The sequence below is a fragment of the Aphis gossypii genome, unplaced genomic scaffold (assembly GCF_020184175.1).
Source record: "Aphis gossypii isolate Hap1 unplaced genomic scaffold, ASM2018417v2 Contig00469, whole genome shotgun sequence".
Classification (NCBI taxonomy): domain Eukaryota; kingdom Metazoa; phylum Arthropoda; class Insecta; order Hemiptera; family Aphididae; genus Aphis; species Aphis gossypii.
In genome coordinates, this window is record NW_026083122.1 from 116,683 (window position 1) to 139,000 (window position 22,318).

A 22,318-nucleotide genomic window follows, 5' to 3' on the forward strand; every position below is an offset into this window, starting at 1 on the left:
TTTGGCCAATTTTTTTCGTGTTCTTTAACCATTTCGTCTTTTAACACGCTGTTTGTATTGCATAGTAAACGTCTTTTAAAAGACGGGTTTATGCGGGTTTCACTCAAAATTGGTTGGTAGCCTTAAGCCTTCGCAAAAGCGTTTAGAAATGACTAATGACGCTGGTGACCGACCATCAATATCGTATATTACGTATACGTCATGTATATATGTTAGCGCCACGACCATTAAATACCTGCCTACTACCTAATCGCCGCGCGACGACACCGCTTGCAATCTCATCTACCTTTTTCCCCGCACTCCACTCCGTCTTTTATGTTAATTGTTTAATTATTATAATAGTATTGTTATCTGTATATTTATTCTCTTTGTCTCTTATTATATTATTTAATTATTGGTCGGCCTTTTTCCGCAGATGTTTAATATCATATTTCTTTTATTTTGTTATCTTGTCTCATATTACTGATGTCACTTATTATTATTATTATTGTTATTATTTTGCGGCCAACGCTCTTTTTACTATGTCTTCTTGTTGTATTCGTTACGTGCCGTACGTACGTTTGTTGTTCTTTTTTCCGCTATTGCAGCGTTGTACGTAATTGCTCTAAAAATTGTTTGTTGCCTTTTTAATACTTTTGTAAGTCGCATTGAGCGCAAGAACTTGTGTGTGATTATTATTATTATTATTATTATTCTATGGTGATCTACAATCACCTATATGTAAATTGTGAGGACACAAAATAAAGACCTCATACCACGACACATTTTGTAAGTTTATTTGCCACATTATTGCCTCATTCAGTTCATACATCATAGCATCTTCCGACTACGGTGTGTCGCTGGTCCATCATCGTATCATCATCGGTATTGTCGTCGCGTAAGTCCGCCAGCAACTACTCTGTTGTGTGAGAGGCCGCCCAGGTCGTCAAGTGCGTTCAGCCCGGGTCTTCAGCGGACCATCACATACCAACTCACAGTGGTCCACAAATTAAAATTAGGCGGTCTTTATTGCCCAATTTTAAAATGATAAAAATTGGATTTTTTTTTATATATATTATGTCTACATCCCGACGAGTCCAAATGTGTATTTGGAAATTCATAAATATTTTCATAACTCGAGTTATAGCTATTTTAATGAGACATTTTTCGATGTATCTGTTTTTTATTTTAATTTTTGTCATTAATTGATTATTTATTTATGTCACATTGTAACCAAAAAAAAAATTAAAAATATACCTTTTTAATTATTTTATCTCTGTTCTATAAATAGATATAATTTTACGAAATATATATATTTTTTCAACACATTTATAATGAAGTTAACTCAAAACTTTTCGTTTTTTTTCTTTTTTTCTTTTTTCAAAGACTGCAGATAAAATTTACTCAATTTTACACTATATCCAATACATCGATCTTATAGATAAACTTCTCAGCTATACATTGATGTACATTTTGTTTGCGGCTGTTCGCGACTATTACGTACACAATTTATTATCACTTCAAAATTTCAGATTACTCTAAAAATTAGTTTTACTCAAATTTAGTTTTCATCATATTATATTACTTCCTACACCAAACTGCAAACATCTTTATTCATTATATTATAAATAAACATATATATATTTGTATAATGTACAAAAAAATGTATACATATATAACTAATATAACCATTTATAAATTTATAAAAACAACATTTGATTTAAGATTTTGAGCAGAATTGAAAACATACAATAATAATAATTATACTAATTTAAATATATTAGATGTCCATTTCTGAAAATGAATCATTCAAGTCACTTTCTATGTTGTCTAAACTATCATTTATTAATAATAGCGATCTAACTTCGTCTGAGATGTCTTGGTTAGTCTTATTTGGTATAATTCTAATCGAGGAAATGTATTGGTCGGATGAAACCAGTAGCATATTTAATAAATCCTCATTGGTGTGTTGTCTAGTATCTTTTCTAGTATGGTGTTCCCTAATTGTTTTGTAATCTTTGTTTCTTGATTCTTGCGCATCTTCAGAAAGTTTACCTAAAATTTTGTTTCAATGAATATTACTTATCTTAAACATTTATAATATACAACTATAAATAATTACCAATTGGAAGAATCGCAAATCGTATTACATCAGCACCATGTATTAAAATTTTGTGGACGCTTGCAGGCATGTAGTACCACGGGTAAAGATCAACAAATAAATTTGCAGTGTCCAATGCGTATGAATTAAATGCCTCTGCATTTATTTCATGTCCACATGAAATTGCAGTCAATATATTTTTAAAACGTCTGATTAAATTTAAATTAATACCCGTTATTTCACTACTTATTTCTGGATTAGAGAAAAATCTTCTAGCAGTATTACCATCGTTCGTGTTCCCTTTTCCTGCAATTAGAATTATATTTTTTCATTTAAATTTTAAAATTAAATACATTTTAGTCACACTATTATTTACCTTGCAAAACTACATCGACTAATAGACCTAATTCTGCACGAAATCTGTCTTGAACATATTTTTTTTTTTTGCTAAATTGAAGTTTGTGAACTGCTAATCTTACCTATACATAAATCAAATTTTAAATATATTTCGATTATTTATCATATATTTTCTAGCAAACATACCGCCCATTTTTTTATTTCTAATCGATACGAAACATGCAGCAAGCACTCAAAAAATCGTATCCACGCATGTAGTGTGGACAATCCAAATCTTAAAGACTCGTGGTTGACATTAAACGAAATTACATTTTTAATATTATTCATTTCTTTTGGAGATGATCCACAAATGAAACATTTTTGACTCGATGTATTAGTCATAGAATTGCAGACCTACATTACAATTTAAATGTAAGCAGGGATATTAGTAGCATGTTTAATTTATATTACATACCTAAGATTATAGATATCAAGTTTAAATTAAAATTATTTTACCTTTCCATCTACCATAGTAAACATTAATGTATGTTTTACTAATATTCGGTTTCCATTGAACAAAATTTCTGTAGGAGTTAACTGTTTTATTTGATCCTCAACTGAATTTACTTCTTTTAAAGTAGTTTCTACCGTTTCCTTTTCAAACTTAAATTTTATTGGACGGCAAAATCGTGTCGAAGACGTTCGATTATTTGTCCAAATAATATGTTTATTATTTTGTTCATCAAAACTATTTAATTGAAGAGGAACAATCGAAAAAAGGAATAGATCTTTATCTGAGCTTGAATTATTATTGTTACTATATTTTTGTTTGTACTGTGATTGCCCATTACTGCCATCACAACCCCATTTGTATAAAATTTCGAAACTTTTTAAAAAAAGTTCATTTATTTTAATGTCAGGAATTAGAAATATCCGTGTAGAAGTATGATCTAGTAGATCCTGTAGTTTAATTTCACAATAAGTTTCAGACATAATACAATTTTTAGGGTAGCATTGTTTTTTTGCATTAATTATTGAATTATATGGAGGAAAAATATCAGCATTTCTTTTTTTTGCGGACAATCTAATATTAACATATTGTTGTTTTGTTAAATTATTCTCAATAAAAAAGCTAATGCTTCATCTGGATTATAAGGTATAGGTTTTAAAGTTTCGGAATTTTTAAGTATTTTTTTTATTTTTTTAGCACGTTTTGGTGTTGTCGTAGTTGTATTAAAAATCTGGACTACACTTCTCTGTCCAGATTTGTTAATTTTGTGTTTAGCGGCACTAATAATTTCAGGAGATGTTAATTCAATGTTAGAATTTAATAATACATTAATTTTACGCCTTTTAGTCCTTTCTGTACATTTGTCAAATTGCTTAGATCGCCTACCAACTGTTGATGCGGAATTAATAATAACTTCATTTTTTGGCATTTTAAATGTAGCATTAAGCCACTCAGAATAATTTTTTTTAAATTTAGTCGTATTTCGATATGATTTACACCATTTTTTTGACAACCCTACAGAAAAATTTAAAATTTGACGTTTTACTAAACTAGTATAAGAAGTGGACCACATATTGCCATTTAATTTATGCTGTATAAAATCAAAAAATATTTTACGAGAACTAACAGAAGTTACGGATTGCAAAAATAAGTTCTGTCTTCCAACTTCAAAAAGATCACCATTCTTCAAATCTTTAGTTATATCAACTGGAAAATTGAAATTGAAATTAATTAATAATATAAAGATTTTGAAAATATGTCTTTAATAAAGGTTTATAACTTAATTTGATAGTTATGACAATTATAATATTAATGTATACATATATATCTTACCTTCTATTTGGTTATCCATGTTCAAAATAAAATAACTTTAATGAGTTGATAAAAATAACAAAAATCAACAAATGGTAAAACAACTATAATATACTAGAACAAAATTAATATTTAATATATATATTTTATAATAATTTTATTTTATATAATTGTATAGTAACTGCAACAGGAAAGATTATCGCAATACTATAGGTACTGAAAATGTGTGTGCTGGCAGTACATCCGCTGTTACCTTATCTATATGTCATTGCAATCTATAATCATAAATGATAAAAGTACCAGCTTTCTTATATTTTGTCACTAAAAATAATACATTTGAGTAAAACCTAATTTTTAGAGTAATCTGAAATTTTGAAGTGATAATAAATTGTGTACGTAATAGTCGCGAACAGCCGCAAACAAAATGTAAGTACATCAATGTATAGCTGAGAAGTTTATCTATAAGATCGATGTATTGGATATAGTGTAAAATTGAGTAAATTTTATCTGCAGTCTTTGAAAAAAGAAAAAAAGAAAAAAAGAAAAAAAACGAAAAGTTTTGAGTTAACTTCATTATAAATGTGTTGAAAAAATATATATATTTCGTAAAATTATATCTATTTATAGAACAGAGATAAAATAATTTAAAAAGGTATATTTTTAATTTTTTTTTTGGTTACAATGTGACATAAATAAATAATCAATTAATGACAAAAATTAAAATAAAATAACAGATACATCGAAAAATGTCTCATTAATATAGCTATAACTCGAGTTATGAAAATATTTATGAATTTCCAAATACACATTTGGACTCGTCAGGATGTAGACATAATATATATAAAAAAAAATCCAATTTTTATCATTTTAAAATTGGGCAATAAAGACCACCTAATTTTAATTTGTGGACCACTGTGCGACGTCAAGTAGTTTTAAGTTTAGTGTTAAGTTGTGTCCCGAAATTGTACTCTCTGTGATCATTGCACCAGACCGGATCGATCACAGAGACCCCCCCCCCCTATAACTAAACTGCATCATCCTAATTCCCATAGTTGTTAATTACTCCATTCCCGTTCCTTGGTGTCGTCGCGCACATAGAGTTGCCTATCCGTGCGATTCGAGGCGTTAGGTCAAGGTTAGGTGTTATAATATTATTATTGCGGTCAGTACATTAATTATTATTGGGCGCGTACATATATACTTAATCTATACTCTCATAATATGATTTAGTAATTATTGACGACACGCTTTAATAAATTAGTAATTGCCATTAACCTTTAGTTTGTATAGTGTTTAAGAATTATATAATTGTATGTATAGGTAGGAACATACATATTTATTTTTAGTATAATATAATACTGTAAAATTTGACTAATGTACCTACGGGCTACGACCTATATAGAGTTAGGTTAACCTATATCAGGGATGGCAAATGCATGACACGCTTGCCCGGAGCGGCATGAGAAAATATTATGAGGGTACGCGAAGATTTTTACTATAATATATTATATAATATTATAGGTAATAGGTTAACATATTCAAAAAAAAAATTTTACAGTATTGAATATAACATTTAATATATTATAACATATTTTTCATAGCACGCTCTAAAAAAAAAAAAGGTAAATTTTTGGAGCATAGTATTCAAAAGATTGGCTACCCCTGGCCTATATGTATAGCCTATAATAATAGAAATAATTTCTACAAATTATAATATTAATAATACTATGTAGAATGCATCAATAGGGAAGTTGGTAAGTTAAGGTGGTTCGATGTTTATAATATGTGTGATGGCCACGTAGTAAATAATAAATATTGATAAATTGTATATATTATTCACCATAATAATATGAGTGTATGTAAAATAATATAATTTACATGTAATTTTAATAATTAAAATTAACTTAAATTGTTTAGGAAGGTACCTAATCAGTGCCTTAACTACCATCGGTGGCGCCCTTTCCGTTCCGACAAAATATTTTCGGATAAATTATTTTTCTAAAAAAAAATTTTTCGACAAAATATTTTTCCAACAACATACGGTTCCGAAAAAATATTTTCAGACGAATTATTTTTCCGACAAAATGCGATTCTGATAAAATACATTCCGATGAATTATTTTTCCGACAAAATACTTTCCGATGAATTATTTTTCCGATAAAATACGGTTCTGACGAAATACGGTTCCGACAAACCAATTTCAGACAAAATACAGTTCCGATAAATTATTTTCCAACAAAATATAGCCCCCCGGGCCGTGCTGCAACCATAGTATCTATAGCCGTGGTCATGGTGCTGTATTCGTTTTGGTTTCGTTTATCATTTTCGTGCGATGCGTTGCGTATCGGTGCGTTGCGTAGCCGAGGTCAATGTCGGCGCTAGCGATAAGCCTCCGTGTGCGACCGACCGGGTACGTAATCGCGCTGTTATCATCGCACGGAAATGTTCGTTTTTGTTTTAACGTTTTGAATTTTTCGGTTATGTTTTCAGTAAAAGTGAAAGTCATGCTCTTAGTGCCACAAGTTTTATTAAGTTCGTGTGTTTGTTCAGTTTTGTGTGGTGGCACTGAGGCACTTATCTTCATTTTGTGGTGTCCGGCGGCATAGCCTTCGTGGTGAATGTCGTCGGCTCCGTCGTTCTCTTGTCTCCTCTTTCTCGTGGTGTGCACATCAATTAAACGTTCATGTTCCTGTGTCTGCAGCCATTTTCTTATTGAAAAGCACGTTTTTGTCACCTCTTCGTTTTGTGAATCGACTGTCTGGTAAAGTATCGTTCGAGGCAGTTTGATATGGTCCAGCGTCTAATTGTCATTGATTTTTTAGTTTGCCAGCGGTCGCCTGTGAATAACGTTGTTTTGTCAATCGTGTCATCGTTTTGGGCTGCAGAACAAAAAAAGGTGTTTCATTTGTCTTCGACTTGGTGGTCGCACGTACTGGACTGTGACTTTTTATTTATAACACTGCGGTGTGCCGTCTTAGGCAAGTGTCATCACAGTTCTGGTACGGTCGCGTTGGGATAAAATCCGCCATCAATCACAATCACATGTGAGTATTGGTCGACCATATTTGTTTGTTTTCATTTTTTAAAGGCCGACGGGCCTAGCCGTCAAAGGCTATCTATTATTATATTTATTAAAAAATATTGTTCCTATTCATTATTTATTGTGTGCCGTATGGGCCACATATTTTTCCCATAATATTTTTATTGTATTATTTTATTGCAGTCACTGTGCCCCTATAAGGCCAGTATTATTATTGTTATTACATAAATTATTGTTATAATATTTTTTATTTATTGTTACATAAATCAGCATTATTATATTTATTTTTTATTTTATATTATTATAAATCATTGTTTTTATTATTATTATCAAATTACCTCATTTTTGTTATTTTAAGTAAGGCGAACAACCCAGCCTACTATTGTAATTACGCACTTGCCGCGCCAAAATTTGGTGACCTCGACGTGATCTGTACATATATTCATATTTTTGTTATTTTAATTTTGTAATTTTCTTAATTATCGAACACAGCATATTAAAGTTCAACGGTTCAATCACAAATTCAACTGCACCATATCGACTCCTGAGGCTGGGCCTTCCAAGGATATGCGCAAATTGATCAAGCATCGAGTCTCGATTAAATCTACTATCCAAGTGGCCATAACATAGCCCAAGCATTACAACTTGCAACTTCAGATCGTTTTTGGCCGTTCACTAGGGACAAGTTGTATGGGCTATGGAAATGTCGCACTTTAGGAAGTACCTACCTATAGTTTATAATTATATATTTATTAGAATTAGTAAAGTTAATAATCTTTAATTGCCCTTGATTAGATATAAGTTAATGGTTTATTCACTTTATTCTAAAGGAAAAGAGGGATAATAAGAAGGGAAAATTCACTGGCAAGGCGGGAGGAAAAAAATGCCAGTATGATGATGTTGATCTAGCCATACTAGATATTTTAGATGAAGATTATAAAGAAATATAAAAATATAAAGAATTATTTTAGATTATGACCTATATACTTACAAAGGGTCTAGGACATTTCGCCGCGACCGATTCGCCACAGCCATTTTGCCGCGACCGTTTCGCCGCCGGACTATTCGCCGCAGACCGGTTCGCCGCCGGACCATCTCGCCGCAGACCTCTCGACGCCACACCGTTTCGCCCGTGGAATTTTCGCCGCCGCGGACTATTCGCCGCGACCGTTTCGCCGCCGACTATTCGCCGCAACCGCTTCGCCACCGGACTATTCACCGCAGTCGTTTCGCCGACGGACCAGAGCCGCAGCCGTTTCGCCGAAAAAGAATCTCCCCACGATATATCTCATTAAATATTAATATAGAACAACTCTAAGAACTTTGCAATAACTTTGATATGTTCCTCAATTGAAATCAAGTACATTTATATACCCATGGTCTCACACTTGAATTGCAGCTTTAATTTCCTTTGTGCATAAGCCCATGCGCTTTGGGAAGAAGATTTTTTAGAGTGCATTTAATAGGCTTAAATAGTACTTTAGTTAGGGGGGGGCTAGATTAAATGTTTTATAGCAAATATTTTTAAATTAAATATTATTTTATTATTTCTAATGGTGTTTACGTGTTTACAACTGACTTGAATGATTATACAATTATACTATTTTATATTGTATTAGGCAAAAATAAAGTTAATACTAATATGTTTTATGTTTATAATAAGCACATATACAATTACCCAACAATTCTGGGAGGGGCTGAAGCCCCCCCCCCTCCAAGCCCCTCCGAGTTACGCTTATGAATTGTACATAATATGAACAAAGTCCCGCAAAACAACACTTTGGAAAAAAAAAACAACATAATAATATATGTGTATGTACGGCCTATGTTTACGGCTTAATATTATGGATTTATGTAATTAGAACTATGAAACTATTACAGGTTTAATTTTCGTTTTTAAAAAATGTTTTTAATTTTTAAAATGAAAAAAAAAATGTGAGAAACCTATTATTTTCTAGGTTATAAAAATTAATATTCTAAATGGAATCTTGTAGCGGTGCTCGGTGTCTGTCGCGAAGCCGACGCGCACAGTGGTGAAAAACAAAAAGAATACACGTGGGGGACGTGGAAAGAACGAAAATAATACGCTAGGCAAAAAAACAAGCACTACGTTGTGTTAGACGGCGTGATCGCCGTAATTTAAAATTGTATATAAATGTCGGTGACCAAAAGTAAATAAGCTAAAACAAGAGAATGGCCGTTTAGTTACGGTTGATGTGTGACAGGGGTGGAGGAAATCGGTCCGCGGTGTTCGTCGGGACGGTTAAAAACTAGTGACCGAGCGGGTCGCGGTACCGGCGGTTGACAATTCCAGACGCGCTTATCGCGCGTCGGTGTCGGCTGTCGTCGATTGGCGGTTTGGCAGGCAGGTGACGGCGCGGGTATCCGTGCAAAGTCGCTTGTATTCAAGCGACTATTACGCGGGACCGCGTCATACTCCCCCCCCCCAACCGCCAACGGCGGCGGAGTTCCTGCCGGTACCGGCGGTGTGTCGGTGTGTGTGGGGTGTGGCCTTTATCCACGGCATGTTCTCCGGCTGGTTATAGCGGACATGCCCCGGCGGTGCCAAGGTGTGGGTGCGGTCGCCGGTTGCAGGCACTTGTCCGAGGTTTCGGCACGTATCTCCGGCTGGTGATAGCGGACGTGCCCCGGCGTGCCTACTCCCGTCGAGGTGACGTCGGGAGACTATGGAACCTGTTGTCAAACAACCGTCTCCATGTCCACCTCGTCGGCAAAGTGCGCGTCCGGTCCTCCCAGCAGTTCCGCCTCCCCTTCCGCTGATATTTCCATATCAACGGTTTGGGACGGGGCGGCTGTTGGATGGTCCGTAGCCCCGGTTGTTCCGGTAGTATTGCTACTCCGGTACCGTGGCTACGGCGGGGGCCGGTGGCGCGGTACCTTGCTGCGGCGCTACCACTGTCGGGGCGGTGGTTGGAGGGGCTGTAGTGGCCGGTTTCCAGGCGGTGTTGTGAGAGTGCTGATGTCGGGCCCGGAGGTCCCGCATCCGTTGCAGGTTCCGGCGTTGACGGCGTTCAGCGGGGCCGGAACGGTTGTGGGCGTCGTGGTTGCAGCGCTTGGACGTCCGTGTGTGCGGTGACGGCGATGATTGGCGGTGGGCGGTGTCGGCCTGGTGATGTTTGGCCTTGGGGCTGGCGGCATGACTGCCGGACGCGCTTGGCGGTCGGCCCGTGCTGTGGCCGCCGGTCGGGACGCCTGCCTGGGCTACGCGACTGTTCAGGCGGATCGCCGTCGTGGGATCGCCGCTCGTTGCCCTACGGAAGACGGCCGTGCGGTCCTCCCAGCCGCGTGTGTACGCCGCCCACAACACCGGATCGCGCTGCAGCTGCTCCGTCGGCATCCGCCTCACCCGCGCTGCCGTGGTGATGTTGGTGGGCTCCTCCAAGCTTGCCACCCTCAGCAGTTCCTGGCTTCGTTCCAACAGCTCCGCCGCCTGCTGGATATTGTTCGCCGTGGTTGCCGTTTTCCGCTGCATTATGCCGACTGAAATTTATTTAATTTAGTTTTGGGTTTGTTGGTGGGTGGGTGGGGTGGGGTGTGGTTGTGTTGCGGTCGTCGCCCGTTTGAGGCAGGACACGTGGATTTTGCGTGCGGTTGTTGGTCCGTAAGGAACACGCCTTTACCCCACACGTTTGTACAATTTTACCGGTCCCCACCATTTCGGTGCGAATCCGGCATGAAATTTTTTGTGCGCGCTCGACAGGTGGTGCGCTCTATAGTACACCGTGTCACCTGTTTTGTATTTCGTGTCCGTCTGGTCCCCCGTTGCAGGCGGTGTGTCCAGTACGGCACTCTCACGTGTCGCCCTGCCCTTATCTGTTTGTTCGGTCGAGCTGTCCGCTGTACGAGACAGTGCCCAATCCCCCGGTCGTTTGCCCTCTCTGCCGAGGACAAGTACCGACGGTGGATATCCTGTCTGGTCATTGCGTCTATTCCTGATTGAAAACAGTATAGGGGCTAACTTGGTGTCCCAGGTGTTGTGGTTACCGTCGACGAGTAGCGCGCGTAGACCTTTTTTTATGTCCTGGTTGCGGCGTTCGACCGGGTTGGCCCTCGGATGATATACCGGAGTTGTCCAACCCTCCGCCCCCCATCGCTCGATCGCCTTACGCATATCGTTTGCTACGAACTGCGGGCCGTTGTCGCTTAAGCACACACGGGGGTATCCGAAGCGTGAAAAGAACTCTCGTTCGAGTGTTTCGGTTATTGTTTTCGTAGTGGCTGTTCCGAGCGGGTACGCTTCGGTCCCCTACTAAACAGTCCGTGGCAACCAGTAAATATTGTTTTTCCCCACTCGTACGTGGATAGGGGCCCATGAGGTCTACGCTAATTACCTCCCAGGGTTGCCGGGGCGTTCTGGAGTGATCGGTCATCTGCACGCGCGTTCAGTGGCTTGGTACACGCGCAAATGTGGCACGACTTGACATACAGTCGACGTCGTTTTTTTGGCCGTTCAAAAAAAACGTTTGTCTTACCGCCCTGTATGTCTCCTTCCAACCTGGGTGGTTTGCGAGGACGTGGTCGTGGTATAATCCAGATCACATTCTGCGCTTGTCGTTCGGTACTACTATGGGTGTGTGTTTCGCCCAACTTTTCCGCAGAAGCCCGTCGGCAAAGATGTATTGACCACTTTTTGCTGTGGTGCTTCCGTGTTTCATTATGTCTCGCGTTTTGGGGTCATTGGCCCTGCCACGTCGCGAGCATAGCGTGTGTGATGGTGTGGCCTTCGGTCGGCTGTCCGGGTCCGTCGTGGCGAACAGGTTGTCGGCCGGTATGCTAGTAGCAGTGACGGGTTTGTGGTGGTGGTGGTGTCGTGGGTACTCTACTAGACGTTCCTCGAGGTGCTCCTCGTCTACCGGGGCCCGGGAGCCGGATTCCGCGACAAGTCCGGCGCCTCGTTCTGTACGCCGGGCACATGCGTGGTTTTGTAGTCCAGGTTAGCCAGTTGTAGCGCCCACCTGGTTAACTTGGAATTTGTATTTTTGGCTCGGTGGAGCCACGTGAGGGCCGCGTTGTCTGTGTACAGGTCAAAGCGGCGAGCTTCCAAATATGGTCTAAACTTGTCCTTTGCCCAGATTATCGCGAGACACTCGCGTTCAACCGCGGCGTACCGTCTCTACGTGTCACTGAACTTTCTGCTTGCGTAGGCGATTATCCGCCTTTCGTCCGGTCTGTCACCCGTTGAAAAGAACGGCACCTGCCCCTATTTCGCTAGCATCAGTCTGTAGGCAGAAAGGTTTCCCGTAATCTGGTGTCGACAGTTTTGGCGAGTTTGTACAGGGCGCTTTTTATTGTGTTAAACGCCGCCTGTTCGGTCTCGGTCCATGACCATTTGGTACCCTGTTTTGAGCCTGTTTGTTTAGCGGTGCTATGGGTGTCCGCGTAGTTGTCGACAAACTGGCTGTACCAGTTGCAGACACCCAGGAACTTCCGTAGGTCCTTAACTTTAGCTGGTGTGGGAAGTGCATGATGCCTCTAGTTTCTCCGTTGCTTATCTATGCCGTCGGAGGTGACTATGTGTCCGAGAAATGATATTTCGGTAGATCCGAACTGCATTTTCCCGTGTTACACGTTAGCCCGTGTCTCTGTAGGCGTTCCAGAACTTTGTCCAAGTGGCACTGGTGTTCATCCGTAGTGTTTGAAACACCACTATATATCGTCAGAGTATACGCGGGACGAACTCGTCCAGGTACCCTCTCAATACTTCGTTCATTAAACGTACAAAAGTCATGGGGCTGTTCTTGAGGCCAAAGGGGAGACTCGAAATTGATACAGACCTCGACGCGTCCGGAATGCCGTATATTTTCGGGCGTTTTGGGAAGTGGTACTTGCCAGTATCCAGACTTAAGGTCCAAAATGCTAAAATTTTCGCGCCTCGCATTTGACGTATCAACGGATTGAGGTCCGGCATTGGGTAAGCGTCGGACTCAGTGACGTCGTTGAGTCGTCGGTAGTCGATGCCCAGTCGGGGCGAGCCGTCTTTCTTTTTTGCTACGACAACGGGCGAGGCCCATGGCGACGTGCTTTGCTCTACAAGTCCCTGTTGTTCCATATCCTGTACCATGGTATCGATAATAACCTGTTTTGCCTGCGGGTAGGGGTATGGTTTGAGCGCTATGGGTGTTTGGGTTTTTTAAGAGTATATCGTGTTCGATTAATCTGGTGCGAACCTACGTGACCGCTGAAAACGTCCGGGTAGTTGCGAATTACTTCGGTTATTTTCGCGCGAGTGTGTGTGTCTCCGTGTATTACCAAATTATCGATATCTGTTGTAGGTGGGGGGTGGGTATTCCGACCCTTCCAGCACGCCGTTGTTCTCCTATGTGACCCTAAGTGAATCGTGCTTGTTGTGTAGTCCCAGGTGACTTCGTTGTGTACCAGGAAGTCGTGTCCTAGGAGTATGTCGCAGATAAGTTGTCCAGGATGGCTGCGGTGAAAATAACCGTCATTCTCCTATCCTGGCTTCGAATGTGGCGGTACCACTGTCATTGTGGTGTGTCCGTCCGCCATTCGTACGTGGGTGGGTTGTCCGTGGTGTGGTGGTGCCGTGTGTGCGTGCAATTTCGGGCTTACATATGATTTTTGTGCTTGTGAGTCGAGTAGCGCTGTTACGAAGCCTGACCTAAATTCGGAGCTCGACCGCGGGGGTCGGAATCTTGTCGGGGCATATTCGCTTTTCGTTACTCGACGTTGGCTGTGTACTGTAGCGGGGCAACTGTTCTTAACCGCGTTACCGGTACTCTGGCGAGCGGTTTGCACCGCCATTATCAGATTGTCCGTACGGTTGCCTCTGTGCTACTTGTACGTTCCAACGTTGCACACGTTGATTTCATAGTAGTAGTCTGTGTGTGTTTGTGTGGTGTCGACGACCTACTACTTGATGAAATTTATGTGTGCGGGCGGGCGATATATCTGAAGACGCCGAGTTTGTCGATGCGCGTTTGACAGTTATATCCCCGTCCGTATTGCCGAACGTTGTTGGCGGTGGCGTGATCGTGTGTGTGTGTGTATGTGAGGCGGCGGCTCGGACAAATGTTCGCCGACTCAGTTCCGTTTCCCGAAACCGGTGTGTGCTCGGGGCAGTCACTGTTCCAGTGAGGCCCTCCACAATGCTTGCACGGGTTGGGCGGTAGCGGTTTTCCAGCTGTACCGTCCCGTGTTCGCGACTGGTGGGTCGGCCGTGTTGCGCGGGTCCTGTTCGACCTGTTTGTATTGCGGTTTCGGTCGCGGTAGCGATAGCGTTGGTGGTGGTATTTCTTCCGGTATGTAATCTAATATGCTCGCGATCCGGCGAAGGTCAGCGAATGTCGCGGGACTTTGCAGACGTATGTTGGTGCGGTACTCATCTCGCGTTATCCGGTTATCGTACTGACTAGCTGTGGTTCAGGTAGCCCGGTGTTGATACGGCGCGCGAGTTGGTTTTTCCTTATCACGAACTCCGTAAGTGTCTGTGTGCCGTTTGTCTCACCGATACTATCTCAGCCCGCAGCCGGGATTGCATGTCCGCGTTGTCGAACTTCTCCAAAATTCGCGCGGAACTCATCCCAGGTGAGGTCCAGCACCTGATGGTGCTCCCCATGTACTGGCCACGCCCTTCAGCTGCGGTTCTATAATGTTAGTCCAGCCCGACCTATCTATCCGTGATGGTATAGTATCGACTCCGCCTGTGTATAAACCGTACGGGGTCCTCGGTTGTGGTGCCGTGGAACTCCGGCAGCGAAACCTCGCTGTACGTACCTCGTCGTACGGTATAAGTGTTGACTGGTGCGTTTCATATGTGTGCGAGGGTGTTGGCACATTGTGACTACACCCGTGTTTTCAAAACGTACGGAACGGCCGGGTACGTGATCGGATTGTTGGTATTCCGTGGCACGCGGTTCGCGTGGCGCGGGGTAACTCGTTCCGTAGTCCGTGACGGTCGACGTGTTTGTGTGTGTGTGTGTGCGCGCTCGCGTGTTATCGGTCACCGATGTCTCCGGCGTGTTCCGGTGCTGTCCTGATAACATCGTGCTGTGGAGGCGGTACGGTGACGGTGCCTCCGGTTGTCGTTCCGGCGCCTGTTGCGACACACCAATTTCCAAACGTCGCATTGTCTCTGCTATGCGACGCTGGTCGTCACCGAAACGGATCATGCAGCTCTCGAGCATAGCCAGTCGCGATTCCAGACTGTCTGCTCGCGGCGGGGGCGTTGCCGATCTCTGGGCCTCCTGAATTATGTCGCGGCCCCTTCTGATCATGTCCGTCAGTTTGCTGATTGGTGTGGTGTGGGTGGTGGTTGTTGGTGTTTTGCGGCTGGTGGGTGTCTGTGTGGTTGTCCGCTGTGTCTCGGATGGTGAGGGCTGGAGTGCCTGACTCGAATCCGAGCCGCTTCCGGTCTGCCCAATGGTCTCCATGGGCTGGAACCGGACAGCGTTGGCCTGCAGGTCCATATCCGCGAAATGTTGGGACAGCCGGATTTCGAGGGCGTCTTTTGCGCCCCCATCCGGTAGTCCGCGTTGCCTACATTCATAACGTAGTTCCGCGACGGTCAACTCGTTAATATATTTTCCCGACATTGTCGTCCGGTCGGTTTCCGGTGCTGTGTACGGAAAGATATACGTGGCTGTTGTCGGTGGGCGGGTGTCCCCGTTCCTCGATTACGAGTGATTCGTTTATCGGTATTTATTTCCGTCCCGAATGTAGGTCAGTGGGTTTGTTGTTGTTGTGTGTTGTGCCCGCAATCACCTACCGTTTTCGTGACGTGTGCCGCGCGGCTGCGCGTGTGTGCGTTATCCGATCGACTATCGCGATTACGACTTCGGCGGCGGTCGCTTTGGCGGGGCGCGGCGGTCCGGTTTGGTGTATTTTTGTCCCGGCGTTTGCGGGTGCGGTGCTGGGCGTGTTGTGTGCCCTTGTCGCGCTCCTGCGTTCCTACCTATCCTATTCCGTGTGTTTGCAGTGTCGCGCGCGCTGAAATCGGTGCGTCCGTAAGTCGGGCGGCGCGGACGGTCGGTCGTTACGTGCTTTATGGTTATGTTACGTAACGCCGGGTTTTTCCGTTACCGCCTGCAAACCACGTTTCCGTCGTATGGAATCGGGGACTTTCCGCAAGTTTCACAACAGGGGGTGCAATGGGGTGGGTAGTATAGTGGTAAGTATCCCCGCCTGTCACGCGGGAGACCGGGGTTCGATTCCCCGCCGGGGAGCCAAATCTGTAGCGGTGCCTCGGTGTCTGTCGCGAAGCCGACGCGCACAGTGGTGAAAAACAAAAAGAATACACGTGGGGAACGTGGAAGAACGAAAATAATACGCTAGGCAAAAAAACATCACTACGTTTGGTAGACGGTGCGTGATCGCCGTATATTTAAAATTGTATATAAATGTCGGTGACAAAAAGTAAATAAGCTAAAACAAGAGAATGGCCGTTAGTTACGGTTATGGTGTGACAGGGGTGGAGTAAATCGGTCCGCGGTGTTCGTCGGGACGGTCGAAAACTAGTGACCGAGCGGGTCCGCGGTACCGGCGGTTGACAATTCCAGACGCGCTTATCGCGCGTCGTTGTCGGCCGTCGTCGATTGGCGGTTGGGCAGGCAGGTGACGGCGCGGGTATTCGTGCAAAGTCGCTTGTATTCAAGCGACTATTACGCGGACCGCGTCAATCTAAATTATCACTGTTAAATCATTGTTTAGAACATAATTAATTAGGTATACGTATTTAAGAATAATTGATTAATGCATAGTGCATAAAAGACTTCTCTTAATACCAACATTCAACATAGGTAAGTCGTAGGTAAGTATTTATGATTTATATTTGGTGACGGTAACCCATTGACCGTGGTTGGAGCGTAATGGTATCATAATATATTACATAAATCATTATAGGATAGGTAGGTATTTATAAATTATAAGTAAATAACAAATGAAACACAAAAAGTTATAGGTAGTAAAACTAAAAGTTGATGTCGAAAATTAAAATAATCGCGTCGAACTCGGAACTACTATAATACAACAACAGAAACTATACTGTTATTTGTTCGACTTAATATAAATTATAATGTAAATTGTTCCTAATTAATTTTTCCCACTACTTCATAATTATTATTTATTTATTTACTATACATATTACATATACCTTTGAGGTAATTATTTTGTATTGTCGATTATACTATATGTTATATAATTATAATATATACCTATGTTTTATTGGTTAATTACATACGTAAGTAAATGTTATTAGTTTAAAATTAAATTGTATTTGCTAATAATCATGTACACATTTGTGCAAAAACAACAATAACGTTCATTATTGTTTTAATCGAAAAATAAAAAAAAATTTAATTTTTTATATAGGTACCAAATACATAAATTTATTTATGTAATATTAATGTATTCTCTCTAAACATAGAATATTAATAATATATTTTATTTATCATACAGCCATAATTATTTTGTTACCATTAAAAAAAAAATTTACTACGATTTTTACGGATATTTTTTTATATACTTATTCATTTTAACTTAACACATAGTTACTGTGTATAACTGTCGCTATTTATATCCAGTTACTTGTATTTTTCTATGTACAAGGAGTAATTTAAAACTTTCAAGAAGCTCAATTGGAAATTATTAATGGTATTATTGGTATTAACTTTCAAAGTAAGTATAGTTATTTTAATTTTATTATTTTTTTTTGTTTAACAAGGTGTTATAATTTTTAATAGATTATTTATATTTGTATTAACAATTTAGATACTGACGATGCCAACAATTTAAATAGTATTAATAATTATTTAAATTTTTTTTTTTTCTGTAATATAGAGATAATTTTTTTTAAATTAAACCTGATAACTATCACTATAGGTAGATGTAACCAAACTATACTAGACTCAAATTATTATGATAAATAATTATCATTAATACTTACCTAATTAAAAGATAATTAAGAACTAAAATCAATTTAAAATTAGTTTTATTTGTACCAGTTTTGTGGTTTTAATTTTATTGATTCAAAGGAACTTAATTATTTCATATTTTTAAATATTTTAAAATATCAATTGTTAAAACATAATAGGTAAAATATAGTAGTAGATAGTGTTTACAATTGACCCCTGTCTGTTTGTTACTATTGGCCCCATAAAGAGTTTTTTTAATCAATGCGAAAACAAATCATGAACTTACTTGAAAATGTAATGTATTATTATATAATCGTAATCTCCAGAAGATTTACTTGAAGTTCCTATGAAAAAATATATAAACAGCACACATACGACGGCGTAAAAAAAAAAACCCGAAAAAAAAATTCACTTTTGAAGTAAAAATAGGATTTTACTGACTTATATTTGATAAACAAAACATGAAAAAAGTCAAACTGATAACAGGATAAGATGGCAACAATTGGGGGACAAATGACGCACGTACAACCGATACTAGGGCCTTATATAGATCAGCTCTACAGCATAGATAATAAGAATGGATAGGCCATTCGACCTTATCATACGTTCTCAAACAATTATGAATGTAGGTGCTTTTATTATTAATCCATATATATATATATATATAATATCAGATTTTAAATAAGGATAACCAAAGTTGAGATAACAGGCACCTTTGTGAGACAGAAGATATCTGCTCTTTAAGAACGAGGCACCTAATGTTATAAGCATAGGCGTGGCCTATCCATTCTTTATTATCTATGCTCTACAGTGCCTTACCGATACTTATTATCTATCATGGAAGAAAATTTCAGCGTGTTACAATTGACCCATGTTACATTTGCCCCAAGTCTCCCCTATATACCTTGTATTAAATTTTAACGATTTTTCAACATACCAAATTTCTTTATCGGCTTAAAAAAAAAAAAAACTTAGAAAATTAAAAATTTCAATTGTCGATATTAATTATAAGTAATACGTTATTGTTTATTATATTAATTTACCTATACACTGGTTAATTGCCACACAGCCGGTGCTTCCATTGTGTCTACGTCTCTTCTTTTAATTTTGTGATTGTTGAAGCAATCTAATCGAAATACATATTAAATTACTAAAGATTGTTAATAAACATATTAAAAAAAAAAATCACACAAACAACTTAGTTGAGGACTATGTAGTACGACGGCCAAGTGAGTAAATGATGTACCATTGGGAAGTTAATCACATTTTTAAAACAGGAACACATTTTGCAAAAGGTATTATACAAATTAAATTTATGAATAAAATTAAAAACTGAATATATTTACAGACGAGGTTAGAAAAATGAATTTCTAGGGAGCCATATCCAAAATATTGTATATTATTTAAGAATCATGATGAAATTATATTAAACTTAGTGAAAAAAATAATGAAAATTCCAGCCCTTCTTTGCTTGAGAAAATTGTACCACAACCTTAAATTTAAAATGTAATTGGGTGTAAAATAATATTTATTTAATTTAATTGTAAAAACATAACTAGTTTAGATGACAAAAAAAATGTTTTGATATTTTTGATGTTGAAAATATTTTGTTTATACCTACAATCTTTTTTTTCAGTAAACAATTTTAATCTCTAAAAATCATTATAATTATTGAAAATATATATGTTTAAATAATTTATATTCATTTCAAAACAACAATTTACATTTTTTTTTTTTTTATTGTTATACTACATGAAAAAAGAAATACACAAATGTTAAAATTTAACTAATTATAGATAATGAATATTTAGTGCCGACTGCTGATTCATCAAGCACATAATATATGTATAAATAAAATAGATCTATCCTTTAAATATTGATTATAATTTAACTTACCTCTACATCCACAGGAGACTCATCATGACCACCATGGTTTCCTTTAATAAAATTTCTCCGTTTTATACGTGGATTCGAGACCTTTACAATTTATATCTCTCCTTCGACATCTATAGTATTTTGTAATTTTGTCTGCACTCATTCTATCAAATATATTGAAATACTTCATGACAAATAACGTCTCTTGATCTATTAGTCTGAATTTCCATTTCAAAATCTCGAGCAAAACGCAAATTTAAATAAAATGTTATAGTTTAAAACGTTGGCTTAATCAGATATCTGTACAAGTCCAAGGCTTAAACAATAATGATCAGAGATCGAAATTATTTCATTAAATATTACAATATATCGCAGTGATCTATTTATATTATTAAGGACTTATATTAAATCCTTTGATGACGTCGACACGACATACACGACGGGGTAAATCCTGTGCCCGAATAATTGCTAATTTCGTGTGTATTTATATCACGATGAATCATTTAAAACTACATAATAGAGATGTTTAAATTATACATACAATTTAAATATGAAATTATATAACGTAATATATATTCTATAATTTAGATGTTATGTACAAAGTATTTATCTAAAAAGTGTTTTCATTACAGCTAAATAGTTAGTGAAGGTGCAATGATAATTATTATAGGGGCTAAATTTATATGATATATAAAATGAAAAAATATGCATTTAATATTTATAGGTAGGTAAGCAATTAATGTATAATAGAATAATCAAACTATTAGTAAGAGAAAACAACTTATAATGTTAAAAACAATTTAGTAAAGTTATTTTTATGTAAGATCAATCATTTTTATTGCTCTTACTTTTAATTTTTTTTAGTATACTCACAGTATTTTTAATACCGACATTTATACACATTTCACATTGTCAACGATTAAGTCCCTGTCTCCCTGGTTTTATAAATTTAAATTAAGATTGAGAGCTTAATATGCAGTGCCTGATTTAGGGGGGTACCTGGTGTGACAAGTCACCCGGCCCCAATTTGGAGCGGCCCTCAAATGTTTTGTTAGTTTGTATTTTTGTTATTGTAGAATCATAAAATTTAAAAAAAAAGAATAGTAAAAATTGTCATAATATTATCTATTCGTGCATTATTAACGCTATTAATTATATAAGATAATTAATAACTTTATATGAGGCCTTTTTTTATTTAAATCCCGGCCCCAACATTTTTAAATCAGGCTCTGTTAATATGACGTATGGGAGGGAAGAAGCTGAATTCAGAAGACTGTAGTGAAGGAGAACTTGGAAAAAGAGGTGGACATACAATATATTATTATGTTGTAACCCTAAATCATTTAAATGGATGTGTTTAATTAGAATGCATTTCAAGGTATCATTGTATAAGATTAACGATTCTGAACGGAGATGATTTGTCAATCTAAGATATTATATTATATTATTACCTTAGGTAGTTATATAATTTATCTATATTTAAATATTATAATATATCGTTTATTGAAAACGCAGGAAAAATTTTAGGGGGGGGAGGGGGGTTGTGAAAAAATTTAAAATAGGTATTCATTAATATCATATTATTTATACTGTATTATACTTTAACTATTTATTTTAGGGAAATTTTTTATTAACTAATAATTTATTTTAATTTTTTTGAAATTTTATTAGTAATACATTTAGGTCAGATATTTTCTATTTTGTACCTACTATTTCAGGAGGGGGTAAAACCTCCACCCCCCCTGCGTTCACCCCTGATATCGTTATTTTAAGAGATTTCGTAAAAAATTATTTTCATACTGCCATAACATTTTTTTCTACATTGACGCTAGTATTTTAATAGTTAATTGAAGAAAAAATTTTGGAAAACCTTGTATTTTTAACCCAAGGGATAAATAACAACAATTTTTAAATTTTCAACTTCAAAATTCCTTGCAAATTTTCGCAATTTTGACATATTTCGTAATATTTGAACTATAAATGCTTATAAACAAAAATTGTAACTAACGATTTTTTTTATTTTTTTACTACTATATAGGTACTATACTTATAATATATACCTTGTATTAAATTTTAACGATTTTTCAACATACCAAATTTCTTTATCGGCTTAAAAAAAAAAAAAACTTAGAAAATTAAAAATTTCAATTGACGATAGATACCTTAAAAAAGTCAAAACATTTTGAAAATTTAATCGTTAATAGATAACTCTAATATAAACATTTTGTGAAAATGTCAAGTGTAATATACAATGAGTCGTTTTTGAGTTACAGCAA

General features: G+C 38.2%; 1 protein-coding gene across 1 annotated transcript; it reads right to left on the bottom strand.

Moving 5' to 3' along the window:
- Positions 1-1,759: 1,759 nt before the first annotated feature.
- LOC126554342 (uncharacterized) lies at positions 1,760-2,947 on the bottom strand. Its single transcript, XM_050209428.1, has 5 exons — positions 2,933-2,947; positions 2,624-2,830; positions 2,457-2,559; positions 2,102-2,386; positions 1,760-2,034 (listed from the first exon to the last, which is right to left on the bottom strand). Exons 1-5 carry the CDS (start codon positions 2,945-2,947, stop codon positions 1,760-1,762), a joined length of 885 nt encoding a protein of 294 aa, XP_050065385.1.
- Between the last annotated feature and the right edge of the window lie 19,371 nt (positions 2,948-22,318).